This window comes from Urocitellus parryii, chromosome X (genome assembly GCF_045843805.1).
Source record: "Urocitellus parryii isolate mUroPar1 chromosome X, mUroPar1.hap1, whole genome shotgun sequence".
Taxonomy (NCBI): domain Eukaryota; kingdom Metazoa; phylum Chordata; class Mammalia; order Rodentia; family Sciuridae; genus Urocitellus; species Urocitellus parryii.
This window is the reverse complement of record NC_135547.1, coordinates 20057742-20083422: the sequence shown is the minus strand read 5'-3', so window position 1 is coordinate 20083422 and position 25681 is coordinate 20057742. Positions and strand designations below refer to the sequence as shown.

Genomic DNA, 25681 nt, shown 5'->3' with positions numbered 1-25681 from the left:
GACTTTTTCCCTTCTACTAAAAACAACAAAGCAACCTGTGTTTACTAAAGATACTTAGAATGCCTTGGCTTAAAATGCTGAAGGAGAAATTAGAACTTGGCTGTTATCTATCATGGATTCAGAAATTGGTAAATTGGGTAAGGATCCCCATTCCTTAAATGCTTACAGAAGTGAAGTTATGCTAGAGAAAACTTGTTTTCACGATTCCTTTCTCTCTAAAGATAATGTTTTGCATAAGTTTTAGACCCAAAATAAGAGTAGGAAGTATGATACATTGTATAAATGATGGTTGTTTCCGTCTCCAATAAAATGTTAAACTATACTGATGAGTTAGGATTTACTTTAGAGCTTCCTTAAAATGCAAAATGTGACTTGATTTTTAAATCCTTGATTTACATATTTGCCAGAATCCATTTATTATAGAAAGCAAGACACAGCTGTATCCTCCCTGGGGCTGATTGTTCCAGTCAAATCCTTCTAAAACACTAATTAGGAAGATTAGGATTTAATTTTTATTTCTTAACAACAGAAGATTCTTGTTATAGAGTTAATGAATATACACACTTCCCAGAGTATGTTATCAAAAGGTGTATACTATGTAGTTTTCATCAATGGTTTATTTCCCAACTTTAGTATGTTTAATATGAACAGGCTGACTCATTTTTTTTTAAGAAAAATTTCCAAGGTCACTGAATTTGGGAAGTTATATAGAAGTGAACCCATCACCAAGGTATTTTGTAGAAATTTTTACCACAGGGTAGTAGAAAAACAAAAAACCATCACCAAAAGTAGGAAGAGGTAACTATGGGATCACCACTGTGTAATAGTAATAAAGTAATGATCACAATGAAATACATACATATAATAGCTTGATAAAAGAGGACACCAAGGAAATCATGTTTTTGAGAAGGTATTACAACAAAATGTGAGCTTTAAAGAGGCATGTTCAACCTACTGGAAGTCTTCAAGTTATTTTTAAAAGGCCATATGGGAATCTCAAGGTGTATTTGTTTCATGTGCATTCTGGAGATAGGTGAGGATATACATATAGCTTGAAGTATCAAAGAGCCTCTAATATGGAATGTGCATGTTTTAGAAATGGAAAAAATACAGGAATATGTGAGAAGCTTACAAGGTAAAATACATCATGTGCAAACTGTATTTTAGGCAGGCTGAAAAAGAGAAGTTGATAAAATTTTTTAAAAGCAGTAGTACATCTTGAAGTTACCTCAAAAGGAACCAGTTTACTAAGGTAGTAGTGTGTCTATTTGGTTATCATAGAGCAAAGAAATTGATAAGAGAAAAATAAACCTTAATGGCCTCTTTAATAATAAGATATAAGGGACATATTAACTCCATAATTATCTGCTGAAATTGATGATAAGGTAAAACTAGGCAAAATTATAGAAAATGAACAGATATTCTAGGTCCAATAGACAAAGTCGATTATAATTTAGCTCACCACAACTAAATTGCATCCTCTTATATTTTGGCAGAACTCAAAGTTTTAGACTAATAAAGTACTTAAGAATAATTTAATAATATGCTTTTGGGGGAAGGCTTGGACATCTTGAGATGCTACTTGATCAGAAGTATGTCTTCAACATTAAAAGTTTAAGAAGTATAAAAAATTTCTTATGGGAGTAAGGTTTTAATTCAAAGTTGTATATTGTAAGAAAAGAAAAAGAATATTTCTATATCAGGAAAGGACAGTGAATTTATAAATCTAAGTCATGCCTATACATTCATTATTCTAAAAACCTTTGCTTCATGTCAGATTTTATCAGAGAAAAGTGTTAATATTATTATTCTCCACTGTGAAATAATTTGTGAAAGTTCTTTTGTATATTTAAAAACTTTTCAAAGTTCCTACATTCTGTTTTTTAAAACAATATTGAGCCTCAAACCCAGGGTCTCATACATGTTAGACAAGTGTTCCACTATGTAGGTTCATCTACCATCATCAGATGAATAATTTATATTTATTTTTTTCCATTCTGTAGTTTGTCTCAACTTTGTTTCCTTTGCTGTGCAGAAGCTTCTTGATATGATATAATATCATTTGCATAATTTTGCTTTTGTTTCCTGTGCTTTTGGGGAATAATTCTTTTTAACATTTTTATTAGAGCATTAAAATTATATATAATAGTGGGATTTGTTACACCATATTCATATATGCACATAACATGATGCAATCAATCTCATTCCCCAGTACCTTTTCTGTCCCTTCTCCTCTCCCCCTGATCTGCTTCCTCTACTGATATTATTATTATTATTATTACTATCTTAATTAGTACATTGTAATTATATATGTAAGCAGGATTAATTGTGATATATGCGTATATGGGCTTAGTATATTTTGGTAGATTTCTTTCCTCAGCATGGAGAACAGTTCTTAATAAAGGCATAGAATCGCTTTTCAGCCATTGATGAGAATATTTCACACAAATAGGATCCTAAAAATGTGAACAGACAGTTCTTAAAAGAAGAAATTCAAATGGCCAACAAATTTATGAAAAATTGCTCAACTTTATTAGATATCAGAGATATGCAAGTTAAAACTGCAATGAGGTATCATCTTACCCCAGTTAGAATAGCTATTACCAAAAAGACAAAAACATTTCAGCCATTGATGAGAACATTTCACACAAATAGGATCCTACATTTAAAAAAAAAAAAGGATCAGAAGTATTTTGTGTTCTTTGTTGCTTAGAATTATAGGTGGGTTTTTTTGGCAGGTCTGAGTTGAGACAGAGGAGAGTTCAAAAGTAATATTGAGAGAATGTTGTTTTCTTTTGTTATTATTTTAGGTACTGGGGATTGAACACAGTGGTGCTCTACCACTGAACTACATCCCGGTCATTTTTAAATTTTGAGATTTAGAGTCTCCCTAAGTTGCTGAAGCTGACCTCAAAATTGCAATCCCCCTGCCTCAGCCTCTGAATGACTGAAATTATAGGTGTGCACCACCATACTCAGAAAGAATGCTTATAAAACTCTTCTTACATTTGCATTAGTGTTCAAACTGTATACAATCCTTTGCTTTGTTCCAAAATATATCTGATCTTTTGGCAGATCTCAGAGACTTTGCTGTATGGGTTTGTTAGTGGTGCACGATCAGCTAAACCGTTTTGGTGTGGGTGATCCAGTAGAATGTGGACCAGCTGGCTGTTTGAGATTACAGTTGTTCTAACAAAGCAATTGTGGAGAAGAGTCAAAGGAGTTTGTAAGCTTTAAAAAAAATTAAGAAATGATAAATGTTCAAGGAGATGAAATTTGATCATTACACATTGTACATGTGTTGAATGATCACACCATACCCAGTAAATACGTACAATTAAAAATATTAAAAAGTGAAGACCTATACAAAAAGTGTTTTTGTCTTATGATTCATTTTCCTTCATTTAAAAAATCATCTGTGTTCTTTCTTCCATAGAACAATATAGCAGATCCAGAAGAACTGTTCACAAAATTAGAACGCATTGGAAAAGGCTCATTTGGAGAAGTTTTCAAAGGAATTGATAACCGTACTCAGCAAGTTGTTGCTATTAAAATCATTGACCTTGAGGAAGCCGAAGATGAAATAGAAGACATTCAACAAGAAATAACTGTTTTGAGTCAATGTGACAGCTCATATGTAACAAAATACTATGGGTCATATTTAAAGGTAATGTGTGTGCTATATTATTTAAGTCATAAGGTATTTTCATTATGTTTTTCTTCCTCTCTTTTTAAATTCTGTTTTTGAAAAGCAATGTCTCAAATTAGGATTTGGCAGTCTTTGTCCTTTAGGCAGAATCCAGCTCCCTCCATTATAGTGCCAAATAAATTGTTGTTAGATTTAGCAACTGTATCCTGAATATATCTCAGCACTCAGCTGTACTCTGTTCTATACCTGAACTTTTTGGTTCAGTGGAGGAGCAGAAATGGAGCAGCTGGTTCTTGAGACATATCCTTTGTCAGCAAAAAGCCAACCTTCCTTGGTTCCTGCAAACTCTTTTCAATAGTTCATTCTGTCTGAATCTCAGAATTGATGAAATTTTTAAGTATGTCTCTTATTCCATTGAGTTAAGGTGTTTGCATTTTTCTCTCCCATCAGGTTGTGAGCTTCTTGATGGCAGGGAGTTTAGCTTAACCAGTCTTGGTTTCTTTGTCACAGCACAGACACAGAGTCTGGCACATCTCAAGCACATGATAAATGTACTCATTCATTCATTATTATCCTCAGGAGATTGGTTGTAGGCCCTGCTTCCCAAGACACTAAAATCCCCAGATGCTCAAGTCCCTTATATAAAATGACATAGTATTTGTATATTACCTATGTACATCCTCCCTTATACTTTAAATCACCTCTAGATTATTCTCTAATACATTGTAAATGTTATGTTAGTAACTGTTATACTGTATTGTTTACAGAATAATGACAAAAAAGTCTGTACTTATTCAGTAGAGAGGTTTTCTTCGACCCACAGTTGGTTGAATCTTGGATATGGAACTTAATAGGGGAACAACTTTTTGTTAAAATGGAATAAAATGAAATAATATTGACCCCCTGCTGAAGCTGGATTTTTTTTCCTGGTTCCAAGATCATGTAATTAGCAGCCACCTAAATTTCCAGCAGATGGAGATGTTACTGCATAACAGAAAATTCTTTGTTTAGTAAAACCCAAGAGTTCTTGGGTTCCAGAGGTAAAAGTCAGGATTTGTGTCCATTGAAATGTAAATAATAAATAGCTACAATGGATTAGACAAAGGAGAATGAAGAGAATGAAGGGGGATTAGGAATAGGAAAGATAGTGGAATGAATCTGACATAACTTTCCTATGTACATGTATGAGTACACTGCAATGAATCTTAATACCATGTACAACCTAAGATGAACTGAAATCCTAATTAGATAAGATATACTGCATGTTTGTATAAATATGTCAAAAATAGACTTTACTGTCATATATAACTAAAAAGAAGAAATAAAAATAAAAGAGATAAAGAAAAAGAATAAATAGCTAGAAAATTCTAGGTTGGGTTTTAAATTATTTTTAAAATAAAATTGTTGGGGCTGGGGTTGTAGCTCAGTGGTAGAGCACTTGCCTAGCATGTATGAGTCACTGGGTTTGATTCTTAGCACCACATATAAATAAATAAAGGTATTGTGTCCATATACAACTAAAAATGTTTTTTTAAAAAATTGTTTTACTGGGTGTGGTGGTGCATGCTTCTAATCCCAGCAGCTTGGGAGCCTGAGGCAAGAGGATTGTGAGTTCAAAGCCAACCTCAGCAATAATTTAGGAAGACCATAAACAATGTAGGTAGACCCTATCTCAAAATAAAAAATAAAAAGGGCTGGGGATATGGCTCAGTGATTAAATGCCTCTGGGTTCACTCCTGGCACCAAAAATAAAGAAATAAAAAATTGCTTATTCCCATGTTGAAAAATTTCAAAGGAAAGCAGTATTAGACTTTCAGAGTTTATAAGGGTGGGATTGCTTAGTATTCTTTCTTATGCAAGGCGCCGGTGTTTGTGAAAAAGATGGAGATGGACACACACCCCCAAACCCCCACCCCCCGCAACACACACACAAAGCTACTATGGGACAGAGAAGAGAATACTTCACTGACCTCTGAGAAGATGTCCAGAGTGCATGCATGTGCAAAAAATTCGGCCCAAAGGGAGCTAGCTTGTTGTGGCGATCTGTTTGTCTCAACTTTTCAGGTTGGCTGCAGTGCCGCTACAATTTAGACCCTAACTCTGGGCTGAGTGTATGTCTGCAGTATAGACATGCGCAGAGCAACCTTGGCGCAGACCTGGTGTGAGCCATTAAATATGGATCGTCTGAGGCAAGGTTACATTCCAGATTCCAGAGTACATGCTGTCTCTCAGTGGCCTCAGAACCGGTGTGCGGAGTGAGGATGGAAGCAAAGAAACCTTGGTTTTGGCAAGGGTGCATATGACGTGTGCGTGGGCTTTCCTCCACAAAGCGCTTGTGCATGGCCGCAAAGCGTGTGTATACGACTGCAGAGTGCACATGCGCACAGCTGCAAAGCCAGTGTATACAACCGCAAAGAGCATGCGCTCATAGCTGCAAAGCGTGTGTGTACAACTTCAGAGCGCGCGCGCACGGCCACAAAGCGGGTGCGCGTTTGGTATGTGAACTCGCCTGGCAGCCATCTTTCATGAATCTGGAGTCTGGTGATGATGAAACTGATAAATGATTCCTGCCTTACTTCATTGTTCCTAGCGGTCCACTGGCGTCTCAGGTATACTAGATCCACCTGTAATCCTTTCTATGGGTGTATAATGCTTTCCTATGCTCCACTGTATTGTTTCAATTTCTTAAAAGGGCCCTTGAACCATTCCAGGATTATTTTGGTTTGCGTCTGTGTGGCAGCTGTTGCAAAGATCGCTCTTTTTTATTCCTCCATCTTGGTGACTTCACTTTGTCATTGCTTTCTTTATCAGTATTTATATTAATTAATATCTATGTAAGCGAGGCATGGTGGCGCACGCTTGTAATCCCAGCGGCTTGGGAGGCTGAGAAAGGAATCTCACTAGTTCCTCCACAGCAACTTAGGCTCTAACTAACTCAGCGAAACCCTGTCTCTGAAATACAAAAATGGCCAGGGGATATGGCTCAGTGGTAAACTTCCTCTGAGTTTAATCCCTGGTACCAAAAAAAAAAAAAATTACCATCAGTTTCCTTGCCTTTTTACAAGTTTGATTTATTTTAACATTATATGAATTGGGTAGAGAGTGTATGCATAGTAGAATTAATCCTTAAACAGCCACTATATTAAACACTGTACTAGATGAAGTCCTCAAAAAGGAAGTAATAACACTGATAATTTTTATTCAATTTCAGCATTTCTTTCTAAGTGTTAGCTGTTACTATATTTTACTACATACCTGAGTTTTTGTCCTTTGGCTTTCATGTTCACTCCTAAAAGGCTAATTTAGCAGTTAATATTAAGTTAGAGAAATCTCGTGATTATTCAGTCTCAATAGTTTTTAAGTCCCCCTTCTAATTCCTACAACAGACTTTGTTGTAGGCAGTCCTAGGATTTTTTTTTTTTTGTACGTGTGTATGTGTGTGATTTGTACTTTTGGGTTGACTCTTTCTGGATAGAATACTGGTAATTCCAGACCCAGTCTAAAGCAAACCTGAACCCTTGCTATTTTTAGGCCCATATAACAGATAAGCTATTTTTGGTGACTGACTTAAAATATTTAATAAGTCCTATTTAAAATAGGTCTTGTTTATTATATTGGAAATAACTACTGATATGAGAAATTTAACTTTTTACTAGTTGTTATAGCCTTTGTTTATTCATATTCAGTCTCGTAGAAAATGTATTACAACTCAATTTTTTTTTAATTACATCACTTCATATTATTTGGCTCATAAATTTACTTCTCTTTTTTTCTTTATTTTATTTTAGAGAGAGAGAGAGAATTTTTTTAATATTTATTTTTTAGTTATTGGCAGACACAACATCTTCGTTGGTATGTGGTGCTGAGGATCGAATCTGGGCCGCACGCATGCCAGGCGAGCGCGCTACTGCTTGAGCCACATCCCCAGCCCACAACTCTATTTTTACAAGATTTCACATTTTAAAAAAATTCTCTTCAAAACTTAGCACCACATTATATATGTACTATTCATCTAGTAATTACTTAATCTTTAAATAAATATAAACTAATTTTTGTACCAAATCTTGATTGTAGAATATACTCAGACTAGTTGGTGAGAATAGAAAAAACACCATTGTCCAAGATGTTCTTGATGGATTAAATTGAAATTTTTTTATCTCCTTTCCCAATCATTAATTGAAGTCTTTTAGTAAAAGAATACTTTGGGGATGGGAATGGCTCAGTGGTAGAGCACTTGCCTGGCATCCATGAGGCCCTAGGTTTGATCTCCAGTACTGCAAAAAAAAAAAAAAAGAATACAGTGAAGAACTTATTGTTTCATGATAAAATTATCTATTTAAAGTAAATAAATGTATGATACACATGTTTATCTCTGTACAGATATATACACACACACACACACACAGAAAACAAAATATGGTCTTTTAATACTGTTTATTTGAATCACTTTTTAAAATTGAACAACTTGTTTTCCATTTATATTAAATCTTACAGTGATTGTGTAGACTTGGGTTTTTTCCTAAACTAAAATCGCATATAACAGGATTCTGTTTAATGCAGTCAGTGTAATTCAAGGCCACATCCTCTAAGTAACATCAGAAAACTGCACTGTCAATCAACTGTGTACCTTCTTTGATCCATCTTTACATTTCAGATGACAGAAGATTTTGTGAGTCAAGTTAATTGAACAGTGTAGGGTATCAGTTTTCTCAGCTTGTCCTTACACAGGATATCACACATAACCAAGACCTCACCATAAGCTGGAGGAAAAGGTTATTGCACTTGAGAGAAAATTATATACTCTCTAAAACTGTATACAATTGTAGTGATTTCCTTGAGACATGCAAAAGTGTATTAGGTATTCATTTTGACTGAGCTCAGTGTATAACTTCATTTTTAAAAACAAGAGTAAAAACCAGACAAACACATCAGTGTGACCACAGTGTTTTCCTTTAATTTTAGTTCACTGCAGAGTTTCTTGACAGACAAAGTTAGTCTTTATGAAGAGTGCTAAAATAAGCAAACCCTTCCTTTCTGATCTCATAATGTTGGAAGAATCTTTTATAATCTTTAAATATTTTTCTAGTTCAATGTAAATCTTAAAATGAAGCTCACTCAAGCATTGAGTAGAATTTGAATCATGCCTTTATTTGCTGGTAAAAATTGCCTTTAGATTTCTGTTTATGTTAAGGAAATAATCACCCCCTCCACACAGACATACATATGCCACCACTGAAATTTATTTTAAAAAAAGAATTGAATGAATAAAGTGAAATATTCCAGAATAAATTCTGTACACTTTTGTGGCCTTTTCATTTTTCACTGAAGCTTTGTGTGTGCTTATATCTGGTATATGTTCAGTGTCTTTAGAATATTCTTTTGTTGAAAATTTTTTATAGTTAAATAAAAGAAAATTTATTATAATTTATATAACTATAATTATATAATTTATTGAAGAAAATTAAGGACAGTATATATTTCTCCTTATCAAAATGTTCTTTTCTCAGAATAAATATATCTTGCCATGCATGGTGGTGCATGCCTATAATCCCAGCAGCTTGGGAGGCTGAGGTGTGAGGATAGCAAGTTCAAAGCCAGCCCCAGCAAAATATATCTCTAAGAAGCCTCATATTAGATTCAGCTTAACAGACATGTATTTACTGAGTGCCTCTCATTCTGTTTCTTTGCCCTAGTCAATCTCATCTACTTAATTTATTTTTTAAATATTTTTTTAGTTGTTAATAGACCTTTATTTTATTTATTTATTTTTATGTGGTGCTGAGGATTGAACCTAGTGCCTCACACATGCTAGGCAAGTGCTCTACCACTGAACCACAACCCCAGCCCTCATCTACTTTATTTTGACAATTAATACCTCTGGTCCAAGACTCTTGTCAGTTTCAGATATGTATTTCTAGTTTGCCTCATCTATTACCTACTTACCTGTGGGTACCTTAAGGGCAGTAACCCTAAAATTGAGGAGCTAACATTTGAACTAGGTTTTGAATATGATTACGATGAAAGTTGGAAAGTGAGGTTGGGGTAGGGACAAGGCATTCCAAACTGGAAGGAAATGGTTCAGAGGTGGTAAAGTATCTAGCCATATTCTAGGCAAAAATAATCTCTGCTGTTCCTTGCAGTTCTATAAAATCTTGTTTTCTGTGTTTTTCAATTATAATAAAACACACATAACATAAAATTTACCACTCTTAACCATTTCTAAGTTCACTGGCATTAAGTACATTCACAATGTTGTGTAGTCATCACCATTTATTTCCAGAACATCTTTACCAATTAATGGGTAATTAAGCAATAATCCCCATTCCCTGATCCTTGGAAACCACCATTCTACTTTGAGTCACTGTGAATTTGGCTATTCTAGGTACCTCATATAAGTGGTATCAAAGAATATTTGTCCTTTTGTGACAGGCTAGTTTCAATTGCACTTGCTGGTTGATGTGGTCAGTGTTATTATTGCCTGTTGGATTAATAGACCAGCTACTTAATTGAACACGTAGGTAGCATAAATAATCCTCTCTTATATGTACATACAATTGGTATATTGAATTGTTTTTTTCTTTTTTGGAGCAGATACCAGGGATTGAACTTGGGGGCACTGGGCCACTGAGTCACATCCTCAGCCGTATTTTGTATTTTATTTAGAGACAGGGTCTCACTGAGTTGCTTATTGCCTCGCTTTTGCTGAGGCTGGCTTTGAACTCTTGATCCTACTGTGCCACTGGGATTACAAGCATGTACCACCATGCCAGCTAGAGCAATTGTTCTTTAGGTATTCTGAATTTAGGGACAATTTCCTAATACAAACTGAAAACCCATGTTGATACAGGACTCAAAACTTAATCCTCCAAACCATTGTTCAAATGTATGGATTCATTTATAAGCAGAGATGGAATTTTGTATGCTAAGTTTATGGTTACGGTTTACACTCACCTGGCTCTTTTAGAATTGTAAACCAGCATGTAGATACCATCTTAGCACTTTAAATTATTTTAAAGGCAAACCAACCACTTATTTGTATCCTCCAACAATAAAGCCTTTTGTAGAATTTGAAGATAGAACCTGAGACGTTACACACCCTCCCTCCAAATAGTAGCAAGCTAGTTTAGATTAGTTTTGTTTGTAGTTAGTGTTTTCATTAAGCTGCCTTGAGCAGGGAGGAGCCCTGCCAATTTTCCATTTCTACCTTGCTCCCTAGGCCTTGCTTCAGGCTCCTGCCCGCCTAACAGTCTTCCAGATGTCCAGGTCTTTGGCCATCCTCCAGTGATGCTTGTCTCCAGGAGTGACAATCAAAAGGAGGCAGTCAGAAAAGCTATCTGATACCTCTGGCCACTCCCTGTGTCAGAGGAGTACCTAGTTCTACTGAAAAGTTCTTCTGGTAGTAAGTCTTATTTTCAGATCTGGAAGTTGCTTAGTCTCAACTTTAATAACTAAGCAGTATATACTGTTTTGTAAGGTCACATATCCAGCTTTTTATGAATACCTTTTGGTGATAGTTTGGAAGTTTCCATTTTGAATTGGTATAAGCAAAGGGGCATACATTGTTTTTAGACTTGAAAAACAGGTGCTTTTCATTCATAAAGAACCCTAAAACAGATAAACTCATTTTACAAGATCTTGTTTTAAAATGTGAGGGGCATGGGAAGCTTTCTGCATTCATATGATAGAATATAGTACTTACTGGAAACAGACTTATGGTAAAAGAAAATATTCTTAAGCTGTAAGCCATTATAAGAACCACTTTTATGTGTGTGATACTGGGGAGTGAACTCAGGGGTGTTCTACCACTTAGCTATATCCTCAAATCTTTTTATTTTTTAATTTTGAGACAGGACCTCACTAAGTTACTGAGGCTGGCCTCTAACTTGCAATCCTCCTGCTTCAGCCTCCTGAGTTTTTGGGATTACAGGCATGTACCATTTTGAGTGGCAGGAAATACTTTTTTTAAAAAAAATAAAGTTGTATCAGGTTTATAATTCTCTGGTTCTGAATGTCTAATTTCTATGCATAAATACAAGTTACATGAACCACTCCTAGATCTCTGCTTCCCTCCCCACTATTGTAGAAATTTATTTCCTCTTTCCTTCCATGCAACATGACGTTCAGCTTTTTTTTCCTCAGTTCAAGTTGACCTGCTAAGGCAAAACAGAGCAGATGTTAAGATTAGTGGAAGTGGACAGGATGGTGGTGCTCTATTCCTCTTTCTTTTATATATTGTACATAATGTCAACATTAAGAAAGGAGAATCTGTCTGTTTTAACTGAACTAATCTTTCCCTCCTCAGCCCCTAGCTCTAGACCACATCCTAGCCCCTACACTACAATATCAACTTAACTCTGATTCCTCAACCTTGGAACATTCCTGTGACTCATCATTGTGGCACTAGAGTCCATTCTCTGCCTTAATAAAATTCCAGCCCCATGGAGATGCTTGACAAATTTTAAATTGAACTCCTCAGTACTTCCCAGGGATTTTAGAGTGAGGGCACCAGCAGTAGCTTGAGAATCTTCATCCCACAGCTGGGCCTGTAAAGGTGAGAAATGTGTTCCTGGCATCCCAAGTTGGAGCACAACACTGAATATATATTTTTCCCCAGAAAAATTGCTAAGTTATAAGTAGTAGTGAGTTTCTCCAATATTCTTCATGCTATATACCATGGATATATTTATGTTAACATTTTCTTTTGGGGAGACAACTCCATGATCCCAAACCTGATATTTTTAATGGAAAAAATGCTTGCTTTTGAATAACTTACTTAAAAATGGACTTTGGGGACATAATTCATTCACAACTTTGCTACTGCTAGTATAATAAACCAACCTTTCGATTTCTAGTCAGCTATGTGTTCTCAAAAACAGACTATCATTCACGAAATGGTATGGAGAAAGAATTATCCTTAATATTTCAAGCTATATCTGAAAAAAGGAAGTGTTTTATTCCAGTGTTTAACTGATAGAGGAGAATGGTGTGTACGTGTGTATACTAGTTTTAGAATTCATATACATATATTCCCCCATAAACCTCATTACTCTTGTTCTGGTCACAATGAAATTAATTTTTCCTGGAGTAATCATATGCTTTTTGAGCTACACACTCCCCTTTCTTTATCCATTTATATAAGTGTCCTTTCTTCTCATTCTTTATTGTAATTATCTTTTACTTTTAGTATTATCATTCAAGATAACAATTGCAAACTTTGGATTTTTTCTCAGTTTTGTAATGATTATTAGTAGCTTAACAATAACAGACAATACTGTATTTGTTTAGCTATATCAAAGGCTAAATAGAATTGCAAGACTAGGCTCAGAATTTTATTTTATTTTTTTTGTATAATGGTATATGGAAAAAATATGTTCTGTGTTCCAAGCAACCACTTTTAAACATCTATTTTAGAATCATTGCATTAGTATGTAAGATTTAACTTTTTATTAGTATGCTATTTTGGCTAAGGTTTATAATTATTAAATTGTTCCATGGCTTTACAGGGTTCAAAATTATGGATAATAATGGAATACCTGGGTGGCGGTTCAGCACTGGATCTTGTAAGTATTTTAAAATAATTACACAAACATTTTTAACCGTTCTTTTATGTTAAGTAAGCAGTGGCTTTTGAGCAATGCTAAGTGGTTATATTAGTTAATATGTTCAAATTAAACTCTTTCTTGAGGACCATGGCATTTATGTCGATAATTCTTTTTTTAATATGACAGCGGAATGCATTACAATTCTTATATAGATACTTCTTTATATAGATACTTCTTTGTTGCAGATTTGAATCTGTTGCTGACAATCTATGGTATATAAGAAATACAAATAGCTTAATAAAATAAGATTGCCCCAAATTAGGAGTGGAGTGTTTGCTAATTGCTGTCAGTTTTGTGTTTGACTTTTACAAGCTTATTCTAAGACTGAGTTCTTAGATTTTTAAAAATATATAATTGTGATAACTGTCACTAAAAGTGAGTATGAACTGAATATTTGTGTGCCCCACAAACTCGTATGTTGAAATCCTAACTCCAGTGTGATAGTCTTAGAAGGTGGGACTTTGGAAAGTAATTAGGTAATGAGGGCAGAGCCCTCAGGAATGGCATTTGTGTGAAGGAGATTCCAGAGAGCCCTCTAGCTGTCTTTCTACCCTGCGAGGGTACATTGAGAAGATGGCCATCTGGAAACCAGGAAGAGTACTCTCATCAGACTTCAGTCTTCCAGAACCTTGATCTTGGACATCCCAGCCTCTAGAACAGTGAGAAATAAGTATTTGCTGTTTTAAGTCACCCAGTCTATGATATTCAGGTAGAGCAGCCCAAAGTGACTAAGACATTGGTTTTAGGGATTTGACCAAGTAGGCCTACAGATACAGTTCTGTACAGACTTCTCTCTGCCCCTGCCCCACTGTAGGTTATTTGGAAAGGTGATGGCATTTTTGGATTGTTAAAATGATTGAAAGTGTTACTGCCATTTTAGTGGGCCATTATCAAGAATGCTGAAGTTCTGCAGAGTACAGGAAAATTTCCATTCAATGAAGATATGTTCATGTGCAGAATGCCTCTGAAAAAAACTGATGGTTTTCCCCCACGTTAGTATAATACTATCAATGTTGATTTCTTCCCTTTAAAATCTTTATTAATATGGCTTTAATTATAAGATTAAATATGAATTATGAAATGACCACTGGGTCAGTCAGTCTATAGGGGTCTAAGGTTATAGGGCCAGCTTTGCTCAACTAAAACTGTGACTGTGAACCAGACCCAGGAACTCCCTGAACTTGGGTGTGTCATAAAACAAGTTGCAGTAAGTTATTTTTCAGTTCTCTTCCATCTTTAATACTATAAGATATATTTTATTTACATGCCTCTTCCTTTGAAATTATATAGCATGCTATGTCTAAGAAAAGAGTGTTTTGTTAGGCTCATTAAGTAATATTTTAATTCTTATTTTTTAAGTGAAGATGAGTTTTCCTACCTGAAGGTGATTAGATATTTTTAAAAGATTTTAACCCTGGCTACTGATGAGTCAAAGTTTCTAATACTATGAACGGAAATGACTGAAAAAATTTTCTTTGCTTTAGACAGAACTGTACTGAAAAAAAAGTCATGATAAACTTGATCTGGAAAGCCTCATTTACTTCTAGGAGTTCATTTTAGTTTAATCAGTTGCCACATTTGGTAATCCTTTCTTGTCTCTAATTCTCATATCCTAAAGCTTAATTTCATTTTTTTTCTCTCCTCTCTAGTTCGAGAACACCACTGGCATTTCTTTGTATAATATTCTTCATGCATATAGAGTCAGACTTCATTCTTAAAGTTAAATGATCTCATTTCTGTTTGCTTTGTCAGTCTTATTATTACAATAGTTTATTGTTTAGCCCTAGAAGAAGCCTCTCAATTGCTCTGAGAACCTCCTTCTACTTTTAAAATATTGAGAAGCCTTTACAAATTTATCATTTACCTTATCTGTTCCCCCATGGAACTCACCATTTCTCTTCTCCATTTTGTAGGCTTTGGCAAAGCTAGTCCAATCTGTTTATCAAGATCATTAATAGCAACGTCAAGCATTTGAACACTGGCCTAACCCTTCCTAATAGCCCTAATCGATATCCTGAGTGAAATGATTGTGAGTTCTTGATCTCATCCTGCCATTCTGCACTCTACCTGATAAAAATGGCAATTAGAATAAATTAAATGAATTGAAATGTTGTTAGTACTATATTGGCTGAGAATCTAAAGACCTAGTTCTTAGTACCATTTCTACCACTGACAGTTGACTAAAATTGGGCAAGATAATCTCTTTGTGCCTTAATTTCCTCAAATGTTAGATGAAGAAATTTGATTTATGAACTTTTTTTTTGTTTTCATAGCTCTAAAATTCAATCATTGTGATTTAATTGTAAACCTCATTGAACTGAGCTTTTAAAGGAGAGCTAGTGCTGAAAAAAATGTGCTGTTCCTTTTCCATGTATAGTCATATAGAAATGAGTGCTGTCATTTGGGGAATCTAAGAAAGAACGATGATAGTAGTAGAGGAGGACTCTGTTACCAGGAGCAAGGGAAAACAAAGAGAGATGTTGAACAGAGTATTTATCACTTTAAACTGGTGTCTGACTAATGGAATAACATAACATTATGATTTGTAATTTATATCAACATTATACATAGTGTACCTCAAAGGTCTCTCTCATTCTTGAAAAACCATTTGTCGCATCTGAACAAACTTTGAGCATACTATATATTATTTTATTGAGTTTATTATATCCTACTGCTTTCCAAAAAGAATTTACAGTGGCTTACAACAAAAACCCATATAATAAAGTAAACAGAATAAAACATGAGCACCAAGAAAAAATGTTGGAAACAATCTGCTAACTGTAAAAGAAGGCATAATATAACATGCTGTATTAGGGACTGACTGGCTGAAAGTCAAAGGAATGTAGGGAAAATCCACAGGCCTAGGTCCACAAGAGTACAGTTTTCATTTTTTCTCTCTTCTTTTTTTCTTTTTGAACTAGGGATTGAACCCAGGAGTGCTTTACCACTGAGCTGCATCCCCAGTCTTTCTACTTTTATTTTTAATTTTGAGACAGAATCTCACTAAGTAGCTGAGGCTGTCCTCAAACTTGTGATCCTCCTGTCTCAGCCTCCCAAGTTGCTGGGATCACAGGTGTGTGCCACCACACCTGCCTAAGGGTACAATCTTTGAAAGAGCACATGTCCCTCTTTTGCATATGCTTTCTTCATAATAGAGGCAAAACTACACCAAGCCTGTACACTGTCCTGGGACAGAAGTGTTACATATTAGAGATATGACAAGAAGTTCAGTCATTGGAGAGAAGTTCAGTTATGCACTTTAAGGACAGTAGACCACAATCTTGGCATGATCTTTCCTGAAGTTGTATTAGATATTTTTTAAAAAAACCTCTATTCCTTCTACTTTACATTCCTTCTCTTTCCTATTCCCTTTCTTCTCCTTTTCTCATCACTACCAACATGCCTAAGGAGCCATTTTAACTACAAGATCTGAGACAGTTTTCTATGTGATAGTGTGGGTGGTTTTTTTTTCTTCTTCCCTGATTCACTGTCGCCCCATGCCCATTTCACTGCTACAGTTGTCCAGCATGCTGTAGCCCTGCCAACATTTTTGATAGTACCAGTCTTATGAATATGTTTATCCCTCAGTTAGTTGGTAGTACCTGAGAATTTTGTTGCCAGCCATCAATAAAATAATATCTCATTTTCACCTTTTTAGAATTACTTCAGTACTGTTTTTTTTAGTTGTAGTTGGACACAAACCTGTATTTTATTTATTTTTATGTAGTGCTGAGAATCAAACTCAGTGCCTCCCATGTGCTAGATGAGCGCTCTACTGCTGAGCCACAACCCCAGCCCCACTTCAGTACTGTTTCAGAAAGGAACTTTTGGGGTAGAAGTTGATAGATTTGGAAATAAATAGATAATTTTGCTTAGGAAAGGGAGCTATTGAATTGCAGCCATCCCTGGAGTAAACTGTGTACCCAGACTAGAGTTAATATTAAATGGTGAGACCAAAGTATGGGTCCTATTTTAGGCTGTTAAATTCTGACATGAAAGTGCCCTTTATTCAGCATAAATATGGCATTCATGAAAGATGAAATACACAAGGTGCCAAAGAGCTGTGAATCCCTCCCAGTGTGAGGCAGAGTGTGCAATGTTTGATTTTCACCACCTCTTTCCTCCTTCCAGCAAACAGAACTGTGCCTCGGCTCTGACTTTAGATTCCCACCCTTTCCTGTAATAATATTGCACAGTCCACTGTTTGTGCTTTATGAGGTACCAGAATTTTTAAATTACCATTTATTTTAAAGAGAAATTTTCAGATATTCCATTACAAGTTCTGAAACCTAGTCATTGCTTTCCTTGTATTCCAGTTGGAACTATTGGCTTCAGTACAGGGATGGGGAAAGAAAGGGAAATGTGTTACATTTATTTGAAAAATATTATCCCTCCATGATTCAAATTTTGTTTTACAATGAGTCTGAATGATTTAATTATTATATTCCTGGATAAATTTAAAATTTGAGTCTCAACAAGACTCTGTTCCTTACAATATTATTGAAACATACAGAATGCTAAGTAACTTTACTGTAGTTGACCTGTATGATCAGATAGTTGCTGGGGAAATCTTACAGATTATCTGATCTAAAAATCAGTTCAATGTCAATATTTAGTAACTTTTTAATAACAAATGCCAGCATGTAAGTAGTTGATTTTTTCCCCCATCTGAAAAACAATTTAGCTAGCACTATCACCATTTAAATATATTTGTTAAATCTCTAATGTAAAAAGTTCAGGAACTCCAGAATTTGAAGCTAGTATCAAGGAAAAATTGTTTATATTATCTTTAAATATTAAATTTAATCTTTTAAAAAATCTGTTCAGCCTTGGGACTTAAAATTCTTTTGCTTTCTTCCCCCATATTTAAAAAATTTCCTCATTTGTTTAAATATTGGTTTAATAAACAATTGTTTCATATACCTAAGTGATTACATTATTTCAAAGATAGCAATCTTGAATTTTATTTTGCAAACTTTGTGTGTGAGTGTGTGTATGTTTTTCCCCTTAAGCTGCGAGCTGGTCCATTTGATGAGTTCCAGATCGCTACCATGCTAAAGGAAATTTTGAAAGGTCTGGACTATCTGCATTCAGAAAAGAAAATTCACCGAGACATAAAAGGTATATAGCAGTCTAATACGAATCTTAGAAAAATAGATGCATTCTGCAGAAACTGAATTTTTTGCCCTTTTTTCTTTACCTCCTAGCTGCCAATGTCCTGCTTTCAGAACAAGGAGATGTTAAACTTGCTGACTTTGGAGTGGCTGGCCAGCTGACAGATACACAAATTAAAAGAAACACGTTTGTGGGAACTCCATTTTGGATGGCTCCTGAAGTTATTCAACAGTCAGCTTATGACTCAAAAGTAAAGGATTGCTTGTCTAAACTGTTTTGTTTTTATGAATAAATTTTATATAGCAGAGATCTGATAGGAAGAATTTTATTTCAGATAGAGGAACGGCCAAGAGCAAAGGGTCCTGGTGCTATCCTAGTTAAAGAACTGCCTTATTTTCCTTCTTTATCAAATCTTTCTTAAGGAGAAGTTATGTCATATTTTGCTGCTTCCTCATAAATTCCCTTGATGCCAATAATATTTGGACCCTGTTCACATCAATGACTTTCCATCTCATTTGGAATGAAATCTTAAGTCCTTACTGTAACTCCGGCTGTTATTTGCCTCTCCAGTCGTGGTGGCCTCATTGTTGTTCCTCAAGCATAGCAAGTATACTCTGGCCTCAAGACCTTTGCTCTTGCTCTTCCCTCTTTCTGGAATAACCTTCTTCTAATCAGGTCTCTGCTTAAACATCACAGACACAAAGATGTCTTTCCCAGACCTTCCATGTGAATTTGCAAACTTCTTCACCCTCTTATTCATTATTTCTTTATTCTGCTTTATTATTTTCCTCACAGAACTTATCACTGTCTGACATGTTTGTTTCTTCTCTGTCTCTCATACTAGAATGTAAGCCCCTTGAGGGCAGGAATTTTTGTCTAGCTTTTTTACCACCTGAATCCTCTGGGCCTAGAATGATGCCTGGCATGAAGTATGGAATCCAATACATTTTAAAATAAGTGAATTCTATTAATAACAATTTATTAATGCCACCTATCTTGGCAGACTTTTCAAAACTATAGGACCACTACATTCTACAGACTCTTTTGTAGCAGTATACTGGAATGAAGTTTCAAGGTAATAGAATTTTTTTCTTTCTTTTACCTCAGGCTGATATTTGGTCATTGGGAATTACTGCTATTGAACTAGCCAAGGGAGAGCCGCCTAATTCTGATATGCATCCAATGAGAGTTTTGTTTCTTATTCCAAAAAACAACCCTCCAACTCTTGTTGGAGACTTTACTAAGTCTTTTAAGGAGTTTATTGATGCTTGCCTGAATAAAGATCCATCATTTGTGAGTATTTATTTCTTTTACTACTATCTGTTTTCCATTATTAGATCTATTTGGAGTAGAGGTGGCTTTTTCCACAGTGGGGAATAGAATGAGGTGAAAATTGGCTGAAATCTATCCAGGAACCTAGTTCTTCCTTCCACATTGCTGATCTTAGTCAGTTCTTAACCAGATCTTTACTCCTTCCCCTGTATCTTTTTCTTGGTCCCCAGCTTCCTGCTGTTTACTGATCATTTCCTATTTCAAGGAGAAAGAAATTTGAGAAATAAAATTCATCTTATGTCATTATTAAAGTACATGTGTAAAATATTCACGATGATTCCTTTCAACCATGTTATCATTTTTCATGAAAGTTTGTGTTTACTTTTTATTTAATATTCAGAGACTCCAACATGAAGTTTTATACTTTTCCTGGTCTAGTAAAGTCCTCTCATTTACATGGCAGTTTTATTATAGTTGATTTTGCTGTTGTTTAAATTAAAGCTGCCTTGTGATTTCTAGAGACTAAAACTATACAAGAACTTGATATAACTAATTTTAAGTTAATAGTAAACCTTCTGATATTAATAAAATGCTAGAGGGAAAATATCACCCACAGCACCTGCTGTTTGCATTTAGACACAATAGGAATTGATGCTTTGTAGAGAAAGGATAATAAGATGTGGGCTGATAATAACAAAATTAGGCATTCCTAAGATGTGTGCAGATGATAACAAAATTATAGCCTTGATAGTTTTCATGAATTTTTTCAACTTACAGTAAATGTAATAAAAGTATTTTAAAGCTTTATTTTGAGATGTTTTTACATTTTTACTTTCTAAATCCTTCCATGTGCTTTTGAGAAAGCTTTACCCTCTGGTTTATTTGGGTTTTACCAAATTGGTGTAAAAACGTAGTGAATTTAATGTGGTTGCCTTGAGCCACTTAAAAAGTAGAATTAGCTATTTTCCTACATTTTAGTTTCCCTCCTGTCTATAGATTTACTTTTAGTTCCAGTGATTTTTTTTTTACACTCACAAAGAGCTTTGATATAGTCATGCATTCTTCATTTTATTCCTTAGCGCCCTACAGCTAAAGAACTTCTGAAACATAAATTCATTGTAAAAAATTCCAAGAAGACTTCTTATCTGACTGAACTGATCGATCGATTTAAGAGATGGAAGGCAGAAGGACACAGTGATGATGAATCTGATTCTGATGGCTCTGATTCGTATGTACAAATTATTCAATTTGTATGTAGTTAGCCCATTTGAATACACTGTGTCTTTTAACAATTATCTGGTGTGCTTGCATTAGCATGAAACATTAACCATATTCTGAGGTTTCATTATAGAAGCTGAAAGTTCCCCAATCACAGTCTGTGTAATACAATGAATTTGGAAACATGTTGTTCTTGGAAATGAATAGCTCTAGTTTTAAATGGTCTTGGTCTAACCCCTAGTGGATACTTGAGCATATTACAAAATTTTGGAATAAAATTTCATTAAAGGTGTTAACATTAGTTTGCAAAAAGTAATAAGGAGCCAAATGCAGTGGAGCACATCTGTGATCCAGTAGTTCAAGAGGCTGAGGCAGGAGAATCACAAGTTTGAGGTCAGCCTGGGCAACTTAGCAAGACTCTGTCTCAAAATTAAAAAATAAAAAGAACTGGGGATGTAGCTCAGTTGTAGAATGTCCCTGGGTTCAACCTCCAGTACCCTAAAAAGTAGGGAGCTATATCTTCTCACACTTTGATGGCAACCTCCAAAATCCCTCTGGAGAACTGACCTTTCCCAATTCTCAATCATGCACCAAACTGTGATCAGATTGGTACATTGAAATATTTATTTATGGGAAACTGAGGGTGTAGCTCAGTTGCCTAGCATATACAGGGCCCCAGAATCCATCTCTACTACTGCAAAAAAAAAAAAAAAAAAAAAAAAACCAATATACATGGACTGCAGATGTAGCTCAGTGGTAGAGCAGTTGCCTGGTATGTGTTAGGCCCTGGGTTCCATCCCCAGCACCACAAAAATAATAATAATAATACCCATTTCTATATGATTTTCACCCCTTAAAATGTTGCAGTGGCTTTTTTAAATGGCAGCATTTATATAAAAATCAGACTTTAGGTTTCTAATTTAGTTTTGACTGGGAGAATATGTAGGCTACACCATAATTTACACTTTCACTAGGCAAACTGGAAGAAAGGAAAGACCAAATTTTTAAAGATAATACTCTTAGATTCCCACATTTATGAAAAAATCCCCAATATTCAAAATGTGTGAAATATATCAGAATAGTTTGTTCCCTGTTCTAATGGTGTCACTAGACTTAGGTGCCCTTGTGAGTCACCCAATGAAGCCTAAGACCACAAGCCGCACTGCTTGAGGTCCTGGTTCAGTAACTGGGGAGTGGTGAGGGATGGGTATGTATGTATGTAGGAAGTATTCCTATGGGATTCTGATGCATACTTAGAATTGAAAAACACTTGATTCAGGAGGCTGAGGAAGGAGGATCTCAAGTATAAGGCCAGTCTCAGCAACTTAGCAAGACCCTGTCTTAAAATAAAAAATAAAAGGGGCTAGAGATGTGATTCCATGATTAAATGACGCTGGGTGATTAAGCTCAGTGGTCAATCCCTGGTGCCAAATAGTAGTAGTAGTAGTAATAATAATAATAATTAAATAAAGAGGGCTGAGGTGTAGCTCTGTGGTAAAGTACCCCTGGGTTCAATCCCCAATATTACAAAGAAAAAGAAAGTGGGAGGGAGGGAGGGAGGGAGGAAGGAAGGAAGGAGGGAAGGAGGGAAGGAGGGAGGACAAGTAGGCAGAAGGATGGATAGAAAGATAGACACACATTACTCTTTGGTAAAATGTATGTACCTGAAAGTGAGGTCAAATGCTTTTTTATGCTATTTTTTTTTAAACATTGAGATAATTATCTTTGCATTGATTTGATGTTTTTATCATGCTGAATTATTTATAAACTTATAGACGTATCTTTGGCAATCTCTTTAGGGAATCTACCAGCAGAGAAAACAATGCTCATCCTGAATGGAGTTTTACCACTGTGCGAAAGAAGCCTGATCCAAAGAAACTACAGAATGGAGCAGTATGTATATGGAAACTATCACTTCCTCTTGATAGACTTTTTCCAACTATGTAGTGACATTATGTGGCTAAAAATTATTAGGATTCAGTACCCCTAAATATCTGCCTGCCTCATTAAACATGTAGTATGCTTCATTTATCATAGTTTAAAAAAATTTAGATGTTGATGAACCTTTATTTTATTCATTTATTTATATGCGGTGCTGAGAATTGAACCCAGTGCTTCACACATGCTAGTGCTCTACCACTGAGCCACAACACAGCCCCATATCATTAGTTTTGAGCTAATTTTAAAAGATAAAGTCATTTAAATGGTCATTGGTATTTTAAAATGCGTTTCACCTAGAAATAATAAGCCCAAGGAATCATAGATATCTATTGTAATTCTAGAAGAAGCCTTCTTGGTTATGGAGGGGAATTCATGATAGGAAGAAGCATAGGATTTTGCTGTATCTTAGGTCTTTCCTTGGCCAAATTCAAATTAATTCACATTTGTCATAAGAAAAGCATGAATGATTATTTTAATTTTATGTGTGTAATCTATATTATTTGTTCAAAGGAGCAAGATCTTGTGCAAACTCTGAGCTGTTTGTCTATGATAATCACACCTGCATTTGCTGAAGTAAGTACAGGTTCTTGAGCATTTGATATCTATTTTAAATAGTATGGTATTTCAGATGTTACAGCTGTCATTCTTTCTCAGCTTAAACAGCAGGATGAGAATAATGCAAGCAGGAATCAGGCAATTGAAGAACTTGAGAAAAGTATTGCTGTGGCTGAAGCTGCCTGTCCTGGCATCACTGATAAAATGGTGAAGAAATTAATTGAAAAGTTTCAAAAGTAAGCTTGAAATGTCATTTTAAAAATAGTTGTATGCTTGAAAATTGTTGCCCATCTTAATCATAACTTTTGAAGTTATTTTCTTTAGACATGAGGAGGTAGTTTTCCAGTAATGAATGAATGGCCCGATTCTCCCCCGACCCCACCTTTTCTCTGCTACTAGTATAGATAAAAGGTCACTGCACATGTTCTTATTTGAGCACTTACAGTAATGTTATTTAGGAATGCTTTCTTGATACTGGGCTCAGAATTTGCAGAAACACCACTGTTCACATAGTTTCCAGTGCTTATGTTCCTAAGTTTGAAGTCCAATATGAAAAGTTAAGGGAAAATTTTTAGGTAGAGGACTATGTCTAGACAATACAATTGTTTGAGTTCAATTTCTATACTGTATGTTTGAACTATTAATTTGATTTTACTTGAAGAACTTATAACCAATTTTAAAACTATTTTATTAAATAAGACTTTTGTATGTACACACACAATACAGCTTAAGCTATAAAGTGATACAAATTTTACTTAAATCCATTATATTGCTTCTCAGTGCCCCTTTGTATTTCTTGTATTCATGATGTCAAGTGGGATTAAGTTGGAACAAACCATATGACCTGTAAAATCATACAATCTCAAAGATCTTTCTACCCGATAAAGCCCACTTGTATTCATAAACTCAAAATCCCTTAGATTATAATGGAAAACTCCCATCCATTTTCCAGTATGCAAAGGAATCAGTTGGAAGTTGTGAAATCAAATACAGAGGGATATTTGGACTTGCTTGTGTTTTAATGTCTCTAGGACAATACTCAATTGAAAATACCTATCTCCTTGGCTGAATCAGATCCTTCATTACAGAGCTCATATAAGTGAGAAATATAAACATGCATAATTGCACATCAAGTTATGTTTTTCTTAATTTTATAGGTGTTCTGCAGATGAATCCACCTAAGAAAGTATTTCTGGCTTCAATTTCATATGGACCCAGAGTAACCCACCAAAGCTACTTCAAGCTTAACAATGCTTAACTCGTGAGCTCCATGTGCCTTTTGGATCTTTGCATCATTGAAGATTTGGAAGAAGCTATTCAACTATTTTGTGATGGTGTTTATCATTTTATATTTTAAAGAGATTATTTTGTAAGGAAAACTTTTAATACTATAGTTTCACCTGTATTGTAGTAAATGTTGAGATACAGTTTTGCTTTTAGGTATCATTATTTCTTAAGTTACTAGGATGAATACCTTTCATGTTTTGATCTTTAGTTAACTGTACACTCATAAAACATACAGGTCTTTCAACGTCATCCTAAGTATTCAACTTTTGTAAATCATCGAGCTTCAAAAGTTTTTATTTACACAAGCATATTCTAAAAAGGACTATCTGTGGAATAGTGGAAGTAAGACACATCTTCTTAAAACAAATTTTTAATAAGCTCTTTGAAATTGAACCTGGAAAAGTATTGATTCTTATACCAAGTTGGTATGAATTCCAGGCAGCTCAATGATTATCACATTTGAGAGCCCTGTGTTTGAGGCATTGACAGGCAGCGTGTAGCAACGGAAGTACCTCTTGGTGTACAGTATTTATCTTTTCGTTTAGATGGAAGACACAATCAACCCTTATTTAATATGGTTAGAAATTTTAAAGCAAAATCATTTAGCCAAGGATGTGTTTTTGGTAACAATGGAGGAATTATACTGGCTTCATTTTTTAAATCTTTAAGTCAAATTACATATGCTTGGATTTAGAGAGCTTGAAAAAATGCTGATTGTCATGTGATTAAATACCTGATCAACAGGTATGAATATAATTTACACAGTATATTTTTGTCATAGCAGTAAATTGTCCTGTAAACTATTTATTCATTTTTGTTCATCATAGTTATCAGTACAAAAGCATCATATGTTCATTTCTGAAAGGGTATATCAAGCATTTTCCAATTCATATGAAAATAACCATAGTACAGGATGATTTCTGTCCATTCAAAGGTAAGTTAGACTGTACAGTTAATTTTTAGTTATATTTATGGTACTGTTGAGTGGATAATAACCTTCTTTCTTTTAAGCCCAGTATATATATTATGCCTGGCTAAGTGC

The 25681-nt window shown here is 35.0% G+C and overlaps 1 protein-coding gene across 1 annotated transcript in view; it reads left to right on the top strand.

Moving 5' to 3' along the window:
* Stk26 (serine/threonine kinase 26) overlaps positions 1 to 25526 on the top strand; it is a 53513-nt gene extending 27987 nt beyond the window's left edge. Inside the window, exons 3-12 of the mRNA XM_026415168.2 lie at positions 3437 to 3667; positions 13153 to 13209; positions 18264 to 18372; positions 18459 to 18616; positions 19474 to 19659; positions 20718 to 20866; positions 22656 to 22749; positions 23308 to 23370; positions 23452 to 23588; positions 24510 to 25526. Coding sequence (XP_026270953.1) covers positions 3437 to 3667; positions 13153 to 13209; positions 18264 to 18372; positions 18459 to 18616; positions 19474 to 19659; positions 20718 to 20866; positions 22656 to 22749; positions 23308 to 23370; positions 23452 to 23588; positions 24510 to 24534 — 1209 coding nt within the window. The 3' untranslated portion in view covers positions 24535 to 25526. The remainder of the gene's footprint in view (positions 1 to 3436; positions 3668 to 13152; positions 13210 to 18263; positions 18373 to 18458; positions 18617 to 19473; positions 19660 to 20717; positions 20867 to 22655; positions 22750 to 23307; positions 23371 to 23451; positions 23589 to 24509) is intronic.
* The last annotated feature ends 155 nt before the right edge of the window (positions 25527 to 25681 follow it).